This window comes from Leucopleurus acutus (genome assembly GCF_964270905.1).
Source record: "Leucopleurus acutus genome assembly, chromosome: 8".
In the NCBI taxonomy this organism is placed as follows: Eukaryota; Metazoa; Chordata; class Mammalia; order Artiodactyla; family Delphinidae; genus Leucopleurus; species Leucopleurus acutus.
Window position 1 is genome coordinate 39,820,323 of NC_139151.1, and position 15,267 is coordinate 39,835,589.

General features: G+C 36.1%; 1 protein-coding gene across 3 annotated transcripts in view; it reads left to right on the forward strand.

Moving 5' to 3' along the window:
- Window positions 1-15,267, forward strand: part of MRE11 (MRE11 homolog, double strand break repair nuclease) — a 66,033-nt gene that overhangs the window by 16,102 nt on the left and 34,664 nt on the right. For all 3 annotated transcript variants that reach the window (XM_082845550.1, XM_082845551.1, XM_082845552.1), the window contains exons 6-11: window positions 805-946; window positions 3,581-3,695; window positions 7,693-7,878; window positions 8,366-8,537; window positions 10,147-10,227; window positions 13,382-13,508. In XM_082845550.1, coding sequence (XP_082701676.1) covers window positions 805-946; window positions 3,581-3,695; window positions 7,693-7,878; window positions 8,366-8,537; window positions 10,147-10,227; window positions 13,382-13,508 — 823 coding nt within the window. The remainder of the gene's footprint in view (window positions 1-804; window positions 947-3,580; window positions 3,696-7,692; window positions 7,879-8,365; window positions 8,538-10,146; window positions 10,228-13,381; window positions 13,509-15,267) is intronic.

The window sequence follows — 15,267 nt, forward strand, 5'->3', positions numbered from 1 at the left end:
TGAATATCTTTTTTGCGCTAACGATACGTGGGAAGATACTTCCGTGTGATGCTGGGCAAAGGCAGCGAGGCACAGCTCCAGATCAGCCACAAGGTCACGAGGGTAAACAGCTGCTACACTTACAGCCATTCTGTACTCATACAGCCATTCTGTTTTTCACTTACAGTACATTATTCAGTATATTACACAAGATACTCCATACTTTATTGTAAAAGTATTTATACCTTTGCCCAACTGTAGGCTAGTGTACGTGTTCTGCGCATGTTTAAAGTAAGCTAGGCTAAGCTATCATTTTTGGTAGGTTAGGTGCTTTAACTGCATTTTTGACTTAACGGTATTTTCAGTTCACGATGGATTTATTGGGACCTAAACCGATTGTAAGTCGAGGAAGATCTTTAATAATAGGGCTCCTAAAATAATCTCAAAATACCTTTTTGTTTTATCTGGTCATTAATGTATTATAAATCACTACTTAGCTAGTCTTTTTTTTCTCACCTCTTAAGAGATCTGCTTAATATGACAAGGCACTGATTTCATGGCTGTTTTTTATTTTTTAGTGGACAAGACATTATAAGTTTTGATGAAATGTTAACTTTGCATTTAGCATGTGATTCCAGTCGCAGTGGGTCACTTGTAATAGAAAACGAATACTTTCACTATTGTAATATTGTTTTGAGAAGACATTATCCTAATCTAGGTTTTTGTAACTACTATATAAAATATACTTTTAATAAGTAATAATATGATATGCAGATTACTTATTTTTAGATATACATTTATATTATTTGAAAATACTGTCCATAGGCAGACTCACTCTGCGCCCTGGATATTTTAAGTTGTGCTGGATTTGTAAATCACTTTGGACGTTCAATGTCTGTGGAGAAGATAGACATTAGTCCGGTTTTGCTTCAAAAAGGAAGCACAAAAATTGCTCTATATGGCTTAGGTAAGATGGTTTTATTTTACTGTTTATGTCAATAAATGTTTAAGCAGCTAGGAAACCAAATTCCGGAGTTAACTTTGCTGCTGTTTGGGGAAAAGTGAGGCAAATCTAATTATTCCTTATGGGTGACTTAAAAAAATGATAGAAGGTTTTGGTAGAAATTTTTTAGTATTTTATAAGCACCAATAGTCCTTGATACTTATTTTTAATAGCAGTTTTGGTGAAAAAATATTTTTCCTTTAGTATCTATTTATTGTTTATTTTTTCTTTCTTTTAGACTCAGATAAAAATCCTGAACATTAGCATTTATCGAGTAATTAGAAAAACTGCATTTTGATATCTTGGAAGTCTTTGAAAGTTCTAAAGTTTCACTGCCCAATACAGTAATCATGTAGATACTGGGCACTTGAAATGTGGCTAGTCTGAATTGAGATATGCTATAAGTATAAAATACACATCAGAGTTCAAAGACTTAGGAAAAAATGTAAAATACCTTTGGTATTTTGGGTTAATATCTTAAAATTAATTTCACCTGTTTCTTTTACTTGTTGTAATATGGCTACTAAAAAATTTAAAATTACATATTTAGCCTGTTTTAGTAGCTCACATGATATTTTTATTAGACAGTGCTAATCTAGAGCTATCATTTACAATGCTCAGAAAATTTCCTTTACCAGCTTCACTATCTTCAACTTATTTAGTGTCCAGTAGGTAAAAGCTTGTTTTTGCTAGGCTTTATTCCATATGAATGGAAGACTATTTTTAGAGTGCATTCAAAGGCTATTTTTTGTGTTTTCCTTGGATTAAGTTCAGTTTGATTTGTTTTATGCATGCAATAGTTTTATTGATTTTGTAGTGTATAGAGTATTATAAAAATTATACTTCGTGTTAAACCAACCTTAAAGTACCGCAAGAGAAATTGAGAAAAAATTTCACACTATAGCTTCTACATAGTTTTTATTATTTTTTGAGTGACTAGTATAATAGAAGCCTTAGAAAATCTTATTTACTTCTTTTCTCTTTGTGTATGTTTTTTAAAGAATAATTATGATGGATGGTTTATTTAAATACTTTCTCTAGGAAGCTTCTCTAGGAAGCTTATAGTCTTTGCCCAATTTTCATAATTTCGCCAACAAGTAGAAAAGCATCGTGGTTATCTATATTTTAGAGATATGGAAAATGCGATCAAGGAATTATGTCTGATTTTGCAAGTGATAGAGCAGGAAGTGGAATATGCTTTTTTTAAAAACTACTAACAGATATTTTAATCACTGTAACGTTAGGGATCATATCTGCAGAAAATGGTTGATCCTCCTACTTTCAGACTAAGGACAGATCCCATTATGCCTCAGTCACTGCCCGAAGCAAACTGCTTCAGTCATCCATTTTCTCCCAAACTCTCATCTCATCCTGTTCTGTTTTCCTTAACTGGACTCTGTCTCTACCCTCCACCCACCTCTCACCCCAGCTCTGTATACTCTAGAGCTCTTTTTAGTTAGCATATTCCCTCATTTCATCAGTCTCTGAATGCTGCCTGTACTCTCTAACCCTCAGTGAAACTGAGTGGCCCCTGAGGTTACTGTGTCCCACGTAGTTCTCTCGTAGCCTCTTATGGGCTTTAGGGCAGAAGGGGTGGAGAGCAAGTCACTGTTCTCCTTGCTTCCTACTGATACCTCCTTTCCTGCCTGCAAACACCTTTGAAGCTAATTGCCAACTGGCTAAACTGCCTTCTCCATTCCCTCAATTTTCTTACTTGCCTACCTTCCAATTTTGTCAGTGTTCTCAGTGCTTCGACACCCAAGTAGATCAACCTTCTAATGCCCTGGATTTTTTTATGTCTTGGCTTTTTTGTTCCAGTTATATGTTCTGCATGCCACCATCTATTTCATTGGCCACACTAGGAATTCTTTTTAGAAGCTAGACCTCTTCTAGCTCTTATACTTATGTGGTGTTGACCTTTCTTCCCAGCCCTTCCCTGATCACTCCATAAAGTAGCAACCTTGTCCTCCCAGTGATAATCCCCATCTTAGCATCCTGACTTTTGTCCCTTTTATAGTATTTAAAATTGCAATTTTCATGTTTAATTGTTTTTGTTGGTCTCCTTCACTAGACTAAGGTGATCCTTTAGGGAATAGGAAGAGTTATTTAAAAGTCATTAAATTATTAAAAAGCACAGTATTTTTATTTAAAAGCATAATATACATAAGACGATTATTTTTAAATACATTTTTAATCTCATCCCCTGTAATATCTCTTCCTGTGTATTTTACAACGTATATGTTAAACCAAAGTGCATATATACTTAGAATAAATAAAGGGAGAGTGGAAAACAATATTATTAAAAATTTTAATAAGAATTTGAGCATAGAAAACTCAAATTTTTATTCCACATTTTCCAGATCTTGAAAGTATATATGCTTGACCTGGAAAACATTCTTCAAATGCAACTAACTGCTTAGCAGCTGTCAGGCATGAACCTGGAACATGTTCATTCGTAACTAATGACATCACATTTCAAATATCTCTCTAATAGGAAAGTGAAATACTCAGAGAAGCACATAATTTAGAAGCAAAACATATTCGTTTTTTAAAACCGAGTAAGAAACCACTTTTAAAATAATGTAATATCCATTTCAGGATCCATTCCAGATGAAAGGCTCTATCGAATGTTCGTCAACAAAAAAGTGACAATGTTGAGACCAAAAGAAGATGGGAACTCTTGGTTTAACTTATTTGTGATTCATCAGAACAGGTAAAAGTAGTCTCTAAAAATTTTTGAGTCAAGTATTGAGGTTCCCCAAATCTCTGTTTCCAAGCTTACCTATTTCAGTAAAATGCTCCTGATGCTTTGAAAGTTGTCAGTGCAGGATCAGGCAAGACTTTGATATGCATTGTGTGACTGCATCTTGAAATTGTTTTCAGTATATATTCATACTTACAAAGAATATTTCTAGCATATGGATAAGAAGAACCATAAAATGAATAATCCTAAATTCAGAAAGAAGTGGAACATTACCAGTACCCTACCCCATGCCCTTCCCTGATCATACCTTTTTCCTCAAACTCCAGAGGAAGCACTATCTTCAATTTTTATTTCATCTGTCCATAGCTTTTCTTTATTGTTTAATCACATACACATTCATTATGAGTATTTTTTATTTAGTTTTGGTATAACTGGAACACCATACTTTATATTTTGCAGTTGGCTTATTTTCTTCAACATTATGTTACTAAGATTCATCCATTTTGATGCTTAAAAGGGTAATTCATTTTCACTGATGTATACAGTTCAGCTTTCTCTCCTCTTAGTGAGTGTTTTGTGTTATTTCCAGATTTTTGCTTTTTTAAACCTTTTTGTTAGGAACATTCTTAGAGATTTTTCCTGGTACATATATACAAGTGTTTTTCCAGAATATTAAATATAGCTAGATCAACTTTCTTTTGTTAGTAGTTTTAAGAAATTTAATCTGTTGGCAGGGTGTAGGTTTGATTGAAAGGAATAGAGATTTGAAGAAGCAAGATTTATTATGTGATCATTATAGTAAAAAATAGTGTGAGATGGTAACAGTGATGGTAGTGAGAATGATATGTAAGGGACAAAGCTGAGAAGTTATTAAGGAAGAATCTAAAGGGGTTTGGGGCCTGATTATATAATTTATTATTTATTGAACAGGTATTTATTGACAGCAGAATACTGTGGTACTTACCCATCACTGGTACTCAGTGAAAGAAAGGCTTTAGGGGGCAGTCTTATGTTGCCTTATGTATATTCTTGAATAAACAGTGTAGTTAAAGGAGGAGCAGTCCAGAGTTTTGATATGTGTGGTCTCCATATAACAAACTGGGAGTTTGTTCCTTCTCTTGCTGAGGGCTTTCCAGCTCTGCTACACTTTATACTTTCCCAAGGTAGGGATAAGTCAGAAGGAGCAATTATCAGCGATTCCAAGCCAGAATGAAAGTTTGGAATGGCAGCATTGGTAAGGGGAATGGGTAGTATAATGTTGGTATGGCTGGTTACTGGTGATGTTAATTATCTTGATCATTCAATTAAGATGGTGTAGACCAGGTTTCTCCCCTGTAGAGGTCCCATTTTCTACTTTGTAATTAATATTTGGGGAAAAATACATTGAGACTATGTGAACATCCTGTTTCAACTTAAACTTTTGCCCACAAATTTTAGCATCCATTGGTGGATCTTGTTTCCAGCAATTAATACTGTGGTGTTGTTTCTGATTTTTTTTTCCCCTCATTCTTTTTATAATTATTAATTGAAATTCTTCTGTTAGGAAAATTTGTCCCTTCTCATTTATTTACTTATTCATTCGTTCATTTATTTATGTTACTGTGGACTCAGGGATGTTTATTTAATTCTTTGAGTTATAATCCAATCCTTTAATTTTTTGATATTGTTTTTGTTGCTCAGGTTGTTTCAACTCTGACCATTGGGAGCTTTTTTACATTGGCTTCTATGTCCTTTCAACATGCCCTCTTCCTTTTTGTTTTTTGAGCATGTGCTTAACCTTCACATGAGTGAAGTACCACAAGATGAGTACCACAAGATGCTCCTGGCTCATCTTGTATTTTTCTCCTCAAGCCCTGGAATCAACCACTTCTCCAAGGAGTCCTAATTGCTTTTATTGGAGAGTGGTATTTTGAAACCCAGATATGGCCACTAAATGTGCTTATTGCTACTGTGGGTCTCTTAGCCCTCATGACTAGAGTTAAAGAAATATATGTATATTCACTAATCCATACATACATGTCTGTATGTATACATGTGTTAAAAAAAACACAAACAAGCACGAGTTCATACTGATTCGAATCCAGCCCTACAGGATTCATTTTTGTCTTTTCTTATTTGTGACTTCTTTCTCTAACAGTTAGAAACCTTGATTGTATTATCTATGGTATGTTTACTTATTTTTTTCAGTACTGGTTGACATAACAAAGTAATTTCAAAATTGCTGACCCATAGCTCTGTGAGAAACAAATTTGCCAGCTAGGCTACAGTGTTTGTATGTTATTTTAGTCCTTAGCCTTACTATATCTAGTCAAAAACACCACTTTCTAAAGTTACTTTGGTCGGTTCCTTTTCCCTTACCCCTTCATTGTGGTTATAATAGTTTTTTTGTAATTCTGTTAGGTTCATTTGTCATCCTCTGCATTCTTAGGTACTTCTTTTGTTACTGTTTTCAGGGTATTATAAAAAACAGGTTTTCTCATATTAAGTGAGAATTCTTGAGCCTTTTACATTTTACTTTATTTTCCATTTGTTTCTATATGTGGACCATTCTCTTGCAGCAAAAGAAGGTAAACCCTGAGCAATTTTGTCATGCAAAATATTTCCACAAAGATGTTTTGATCAGCTTCTAGGTCACAAATCAGAGTCAGCCCACCAGCATAATCTTCCCTTTACCAGTGCTCCATTAAAGCATAGTTACATCATGTCGTATTTGAGTTATTCTCCATTTCTTCAGTGATTGTGATAGGATCATAATGTTTTTTACATAAAAAATGTTTTTTACATAAATATTCCTAGATACATGAGCTTCTCTGATTTCACTTCCTGCTCTTCCTTGCATTCATTCTGCTTAGCCACGCTGGTCTCCTTGCTGTTCTTGAACTCACTGAATACATTCCCACGTCAGCACCTCTGCCATCAGCTCATCTCTCTGCCTAGGACTTTCTTCCCATGCACACCTGATCCCTTTTCTAAGTTCTCTGCTCATTTGTCTCCTGTCAGAGATGCCTTCCCTGACCACCCTTTGTATAGTAGCCTCCCTTTTCCATGTAATTTTTCCCTTTATTTTTCTTTATAGCACCTGTCACTACCTGACAAATTATATGTGTGTGTGTGTGTGTGTGTGTGTGCGCGCGCGCGTGTGTGTGTATGCATAAACATATTGTATTATTGCTAATTTCCCCCACAATGAGCAAGGACTTTGTTCATTGCTATGTCTTCAGTATCTAGAAGAGACCTGGGAAACCTGACACATAGTAGACACACAGTAAATATTTGTTCAATGAATGAATGTCAGTTTGCCTTAAGTGAATGCTGGTTGAAGTATTTGAACACTTTTACTTAAATTCTCAGTGATATAAATCAGTATTAGGGAAAACTTTTTTTTTTTGTCTTCCTCTCTTTGGGTTTTCACATATCTTTTAATAATAGCAGCTAATCTAGGTATAAAATGAGAGTTTGAAAATCACATATTCATACAATATTTTATTTAATATTGAAAACTCTTATCTCTGTGTAAGACTGACATTCTCATTATTTTTATAGTCAGTAAAAGAAACATATTATTAAAAAAAGGATGGAACATATTTAGAGTTTTGACTTTATTTTACAAAGCTTAGACTAAACTCACTTCCCATTTTCTGTACTCTGGTATACACTCAGATCAATTTATAGGTTTTTACCATTTTTAGAGCTCATGCTTTTCTGACTTTCCCATAGGGGGAATTATTCCTCTCTAAAGCCTTTCGTGATCTGCCTCTGTATGTAGAATCGACTGCTTTCTCCTTTGAGGCTTCTACTTATCTGTGTCCTGCAAGTTTGTAAACCCTTTGAGGGCAGGAATTAGATACTTTCTTTGCATCCCCAATCCCTTGAAAGTTTCTGGCATATAGAAGGGATGTAATAAATCTTTAGTTAATGGAGAAAGAAAGATCTATACAGACTTATTATGAAGTTTTTCTGTATCTCTGGACATGTATAATATTTATTTTTAAAAATCTTGGCATAGGAGTAAACACGGAAGTACTAACTTCATTCCAGAACAGTTTTTGGATGACTTCATTGATCTTGTTATCTGGGGCCATGAACATGAGTGTAAAATAGCTCCAACCAAAAATGAACAACAGCTCTTTTACGTATCACAACCTGGAAGCTCAGTGGTCACTTCTCTTTCCCCAGGAGAAGCTGTAAAGAAGTGAGTAATTATTATAGTTTTTAAATCAATTTAAGAAAAATTTGCTATGATAGTCTAACCATCTCATAGGCTCAAGGTACTGATGATGCTGTTATTTATATGATAGATTTATTCATAAAGATTGATCATTCAATACAGTCTTACTGTTTGCCCAGATTTTAAGCTGTTTTCAACAGGAGAAGATCCCAATGGTATTAATGATTTTGCTGCTCATTAGGCCAGTTCAAGGCTAATGTTTTTATTAATTAAATTTTAAGTTAGAGTGCTGTAGGAAAAATGATGTATGAATGGATTTTATTTTGGGGAAGAAGAATGTTTAAGTTTTTTCCTGTGATACAACATTAAAATTAAATTACTAAAAATACTTTTGAAGGGTGTGATTTTATAAATAATTTGTAGAAATTTAGAAATATGATAGTTTTGATGTGCATATTTTCCTGAGGAAGTTTGCAATGTGACTATGCTTTCATTCCTCTCCTCATTTCAGACACGTTGGTTTGCTGCGTATTAAAGGAAGGAAGATGAACATGCAGAAAATTCCTCTCCGCACAGTGCGGCAGTTTTTCATGGAGGATGTCGTTCTGGCTGAGCATCCAGACATTTTTAACCCCGATAATCCTAAAGTAACCCAAGCCATACAAAGCTTCTGCTTGGAGAAGGTAATTCTTATAGATAAAGGTCAGTGAGATCTGCTTTAGTTGAGGGGTTATTTACCTTGAATTAAACACTTCAGTAGAGTAGAGGGAAGTCGTTATATTTGTTACGTTCTCGTGAAGCCTGTAAGGAACCACTGTTGTTTTATAAATGAGTTCAGTTGTATCAAATTTTTTTCTTTTTTTTCTTTTTAATAGGGACTTCCCTGGCAGTCCAGTGGTTAAGACTTTGCCTTCCAGGACAGGGGGAGCGGGTTCGATCCCTGGTCAGGGAGCTGAGATCCCACATACCTGGTGGCCAAAAAACCAAAAACATAGAACAGAAGCGATATTGTAGCAAATTCAATAAAGACTTTAAGGATGGTCCACATCAAAAAAAAAAAAAAAACGAAAAAAACTAACATCTTCCAGAGGGAGGAATGTTATAAATAGAAGAAACTTTGTTTAATGAAGCCCGTCTCCCAGATCCTTTCCTCCTTCTCAAAAACATATACGTAATCTTTTCTCTCTTTTTATCCTAATTTGATAATTTGTTCATTTTATTAATGAAAGCAGGCAGTGGCTTCGATTGGAGAATGGCAGCATGTTATGGTAGATGAGGAGAGCCTTGGCCTCTCTAGTAATCTCCATTACGCTAATAATCTCTATCACACATCCCTTTCACCCTGAAATCTCCCTCCACATAAAATCTTAAAATGTGTGCTATGCACCTTGTCACTTCAGTGTAAGTCGCATACCTCCCACCATGCAGATTGCCATCCCTAAACCACTGCGGAAATTCTAGAGCCACTATGAAGTGGGGTGAATGCATTTAATAATATTGAACTTGACAGCTTAATAACATTAATTATGACACTTATTCAGTTCTTACGCTGTGTAGGCTCTTCTGCTTTGCGTTTTACTCTTATAAAAATCATGATAATGATAATTATCACTGATATTCATTGGCGGCGTATATATTCTGGACACTGTTGACAACATTTTGCATTTAATCCACTGAATGATGCTATAGGTAGGTAGAGTCTACCATACACATATTATAGAAAGAGGAGCTGAACCTTAGATAAAGTAACTCGCCCAGTGTCACAGCTTCCTAGCAACATGTAACTCATATAACTGGAAAGTTTAAGAGTTTGCTGATTTCAGAATGACTAGATCCAGAAACTCAAATTAAGACTGTAGTTTTCTCTGTTTCTGTGTCTAGTTCTGTGCCACCTAGTCTGATGGTTTCTGTCTTAAGCTTCGCTATAAGGAAGGCATTTTCGCGTGGTGGCCCACAGAGTTACATTGTCCTTACAGCTGAAAGAATCCTTTTTTCCCAGTAGTTCCAAATAAACCCCTAGCATTGAGTTTCTCTGGACTGAGGTCATGTACTTGTCCCTGAACCCAATCTCTGAGGCCAGGGAGAAGGAAAATGAATGGATTTGTCTTGGCCTAGTCAGGGAGCCCGGGGTCTCTCAATCTTGGCACAATTGACATTTTACTGGGTAACACTTCATTGTGGGAGCTTGTTCTGTGCATGGTAGGATTTTTACAAGTCCTCTCTGACCTCAACCACTAGATGCCAGCCGGTAGTACCTCTTCCCCATAGACATGACAATATCTTTATTTTGAGATTGAAGAAATGCTTGAAAATGCAGAACGGGAACGTCTGGGAAATTCTCGACAGCCAGAGAAGCCTCTTATACGACTGCGAGTAAGTCCTCTTTAGATAAATTCAACTTTATTGATTTTCAGAGGAGAGTGTTGTACAGTTTACATGGATATTTTGGGAAAAGTACCAAAGAGAGTACGTATACTAAAAAGAGCAGTCATCGTTGGTGGAAAAAATAATAAAGCAGCCAGGATTTGATTTAATCATAGTTTCGTTTTGATAGGTTTGGGGTTTTTTTCTCTCTATTTTTCTCTCTTTCTAAGTAGTCTATTGTATTTGATACGTTGGCTGTGCTCTCTGACTTCATCGTTTACTGTTCCCTTCTTTCCCTCCCTTCCAGACACTTGGCCTTCTTGTAATTCCTCAGATGCATCAGACATGCTCTCACCTCCTCCAGATCTGCTCAGATGTCACCTCAGTGGGCCCCAGCCTAATTAAGATTGCAACCCCCATACCCTCTCTCCAACACTCCTGATTTCACTTCCCTTCTCTACTTTTTCTTTTCTTTTCTTCCCACAGCACATCCTCCTAACCTACTACACCCAATTTATTTATTTTGGTTATTGTTTGTCCTTCGTTACAAAACTATCAGCTCTGTAGAAGCATGGAACTTTGTGAATCTTCTTAACTAATATATCCAAAGATCCCAGAACAGTTCCTGACACATAACAAGTGCTTGATAAATATGTGGAAAGAATTGATAAGTATTTGACAGTATTAGAAAAGTCTTAAGAAATTGAAGTGTTTCCTGTGCCTATAAGCCTGCTTATCTTTTCTATCATGATACAAACAAACAAATAACAGCAGACTTTTTTTTTTTGCCCCTCTGCCTTTCCCTTCTCCTAGCTCCTGCCCTTTCTGATTTTCTTTCAAAAAAATACATTGTCTATATTGCTCATGTAATACTCTCTTCCTCAATCCACTATAATCAAGGCTCTGACCCCACCATCTAAGGTGGAAAAGATGACCTTCAGTTGTCAAATCCAGTAGATTTTTGTCATCTTACTGAATCACTCTTCGGCATTCTCTACTACGAATGATGTTTGTCCCTTCCTATCTTTCAGTTAGCCCTCTGTTCAGTCTAGGCATATGGTCACCTATAGAATGACAACTCCCCAATTTTTTTTTTTTTTTGCGGTACGCGGGCCTCTCACTGTTGTGGCCTCTCCCGTTGCGGAGCACAGGCTCTGGACGCGCAGGCTCAGCGGCCATGGCTCACGGGCCTAGCCGCTCCGCGGCATGTGGGATCTTCCCGGACCAGGGCACGAACCCATGTCCCCTGCATCGGCAGGTGGACTCTCAACCACTGCGCCACCAGGGAAGCCCCCAAAAGAAGCCTTTCTTGACTTCCCTTCAGAGTCATTGCTTCTTCCTTTGTGTCCTCAGTCTACTTTGTACATACTTCTTTTTTTTTTTTTGAGTTTGCCAAGAAAGAGAATGGCTTTATTACATCTCACTATCAGAAGATGTAATAAAATGTTATATATACATATATATGTAATAATGTTTTATTAAATATTTTTTTAAAGTTTTTTTTTTTGGCTGCACTGCACAGTGTACATACTCTTACAGCACCATCACATTCTGCTTGCAATTACTCCTTTACATAGTTTATCTTCCCAGTCAGCTTGTGAATTTCTTCACAACCAAGCTGCTGTTTTACTTATGGTGGTACCCCTGGCCCTTAAAAGAGTGCCTACACATTGTGGACACTCAGTAAAGTTTGCTTAGTGAACGAGCTTTGCGACTTTTAGGAGCAGAAAATTACAAATAAAACTAGGCTGGAGTACAGTTGTTAAAAATGTCTGAAGAGTTTTGGGGAGGCCCAATAGCTTGAGCATTTGGCATTTTCTGTTTTAGAACATGGCAGCAGCTGTAGAGATGGTCTGGGTAACAGAAACATAGTTGCTTCGGGGGAACCACATAGTTCTCTTTATCAGGGTAGAAGGTCCCATGTTCCTCATCTGTGTCTGCCTGATACCATTAGAACCAACCAGACTTGAATTGAAAATTGGCATTCCTTTTTCTAAGCACACTAAATTATTAATTCATTAAGGAAACAAAAGAACAAATATTTTCACGTAAGTAGTATTCCAGAAGTACATTGTGTTGGCTAGAGGACGCTTACTGATTCACTAATGCAGTGAACAAATGTATGTTGAGTACCTTCTTTCTGCATGCTGGTGGGTGGGGAGGAGGGCCACAGTGATGGTAAAGTAGACGAGGGTTCCAGGAGGTGGAGGTGTGAGGAGAGACAATAAGCAAATAGTGAATACATGAACAAACTCTTAGCTAGTGCTAAGTATGATGAAGAGGGTAAGTGGGGTGGAGGTTAGGAGTAGTCTGGAAAGGCTGGTGACGTGGTACAATGCTGATTCCCAGAGCATACTTTGAGAACAGCTAGTTTAGGAGAACAATTATATCTCTTAGAAAGAGAGGTAGTATTTTTCTTTGTAAAGAGCTTTGTACCACCATAGACTTCTTTAGAAAGAGCCTGCCTTGAGAGCACTTATTAGTTCTTTTATAAATAGAAACAGTCGGCCCTCTGTACCTGCACTTCTGCATCCACGGATATGGAGGGCTGGTTGAACTCCGCCATTTTATATAAGGGACTTGAGCGTCCACAGATTTTGGTGTTCTTAGGGATCCTGGAACCAATCCCCCGTGAATACCGAGGGATGACTGTACTGTGTTTTGAAGGAAGGTGATCATTTCTCAAAGCTCACAGACTAGCTTCTTTTCTTCCGTGGATTTTCCCAGCATTTATTTTTGTCTAATGTACAAGCTTATCCCTACATGATAGACCAATTAACAAATGCATCTAGGGCCAGCATTTTGTTTTGGTAGAGAATCTCCTTCTGTTTTAAAAGTTTAAAAAAATTTGTTTAGAAATTTCACATCCTTTTCAGATGATATTCCTGGTACCTAGACTGCTAGTTTTATCATGGGGAGATGTAATTTTCTGACATTGTGGGAATTCTTACTGTATCTTGATTCCATCAAACAATGTTCTGCATAAGTGTAAACCTTTGAAGTTTTATTTTCTCAGTAGAATAAATGGTATAACATCATCATGATCTTTAAAATGAATTGTGGAACATTAACGTATTAACTTAAAAGTATTACGAATAAACATGAATACTGAAATTGGTGATCTGTTTTTTCCTAGGCTTCATAGCTTATTCTGTATTTCCAGGTGGACTATAGTGGAGGCTTTGAACCGTTCAGTGTTCTTCGCTTTAGCCAGAAATTTGTGGACCGGGTAGCTAATCCAAAAGATGTTATCCATTTTTTCAGGCGTAGAGAACAAAAGGAAGACACGGGTAAGCTAGTTATCTTTACAAATTAAAAAATGCTCTTATAGGCTTCACATAAATCAATCTCCAGTAAAAGTACAAAACAATAATGGAAAATGTTTTATTATGATTCTTTCTACTATCTCAGACAAATAAACTGATAATTGGAATAATTAAATCTCTTCTAAAAATTAGATAGAAATCATTTGTAAACTTGTGGATATCAATAAAGAAATGAAGCCTTTCGTAGTTTTTTAAAAACGTGCTGCTGATTAACAACATACTTTAGAGATAAAGTGTTTAAATATCTACTATTTACTATACATTATTAATGTTCAGAGAACATACTCTCAAATTTTGCAGGGCTAAATATTTCAGCTTTACAGTGTACAGTGATTTAAGAAGACTCTAGTCTTTTGAAATGAGAGGTGTCCCAGAATGTTAAAAAGATATGTATTTAAGGGCTTAAGTTTGATGTTTCTATTGATCAGATAATTAATTTCCCATTAAAGTTCATAAAAACGAATTGCCCTTATTTTAGCATTTATCAAAAACAGGTCATCTGACTGAAACAGTGCTTCTTCTTAAGAAGTATTGGTCCTTTTAAATACAGAGGCTCATCTCCTGAGAGCTATCGAGTCAGAATTTTCATAGAAAAATATGGCCCTTGTTTACATGTACGCTACCTTGATTTTTATTAACCCCGATTTAATGAGCTTCTGTTTTTCATAGTGAAATTGTGATCACAATGGTGTGTGCTGTTAATTCACCCTGAAACAGTCATTTGGCTATTTAAGTGGAGCTCATAGAATACTGTTTTGGGGGAAAATCCATATCAGAGAATGATATTTTTATGCTATGAATTTTAGCTAGTTACTTACTGATGGTGATTTACTTTAATTGTCCATCCTTATCAATTCCTTGAATTTTTGGGGTGTAGCATTTGTGAGAATGTGGAGTATAGAACCTAGTACTTTATGTTACTTGAGTTTCATCCATTGTCAGTTTTGTTCTCATGATCCCTTTTTTGTTTAAACATTAATTGCTGAATGGAAACAGTGACCCTTTTGTATATCTTATCGAAAGCATGAAATTGTTTGTTGTTTTGACCAGCTCTGCTACTTTAACTACATGTGTGACATCATGCAAATTACTTAATCTCTGATGTTTTGTTTTCTTGTCTACAAAATCAGGATAATAACTGTGCCTGCCTCACAGGATTGTTGTGAGGATTAGATGGTATACTGTGTGTAAATGGTCTTAACATTGTGTCTGGCGTAGTAAAATATAGTAATCATATTTATGAAGCAATATTAATTCTCCTGTCTTGAAATTCAAAAAAGATTTCTATTCACCTGTCCTCACCACTTTGTAAGAGGCACACTGAACTTTGTGCCTCTTTACCCCCTAAGCCATTGCATAAACTTTTCCCTCTGCCTAAAATACTTTTTCTTTTTCCTTTTTTGCTTAGTAAGTCTTATTCATTCTGCAAGTCTTTTTTTTTTTTAATTTATTTGTTTTTATTTTTGGCTGTGCCAGGTCTTAGTCATGGCACGTGGGGTCTTTGTTGCAGCATGCAGGATCTTCAGTTGCAGCATGCGGACTTCTTAGTTGCAGTGCAAGTCTTGAGTCATATGATAACTACGTTTGCTATCTGCATGTTATTTTCAGCCTTCTTTGAGAAGAATTAATTTATTTCTTCTCCGTGTGTCATATTTTCTGTTCTTACCTCTGTTGTAGCACTTACCATCTTGTATTGTAATCATTTGCTATTATGGGTGGCATC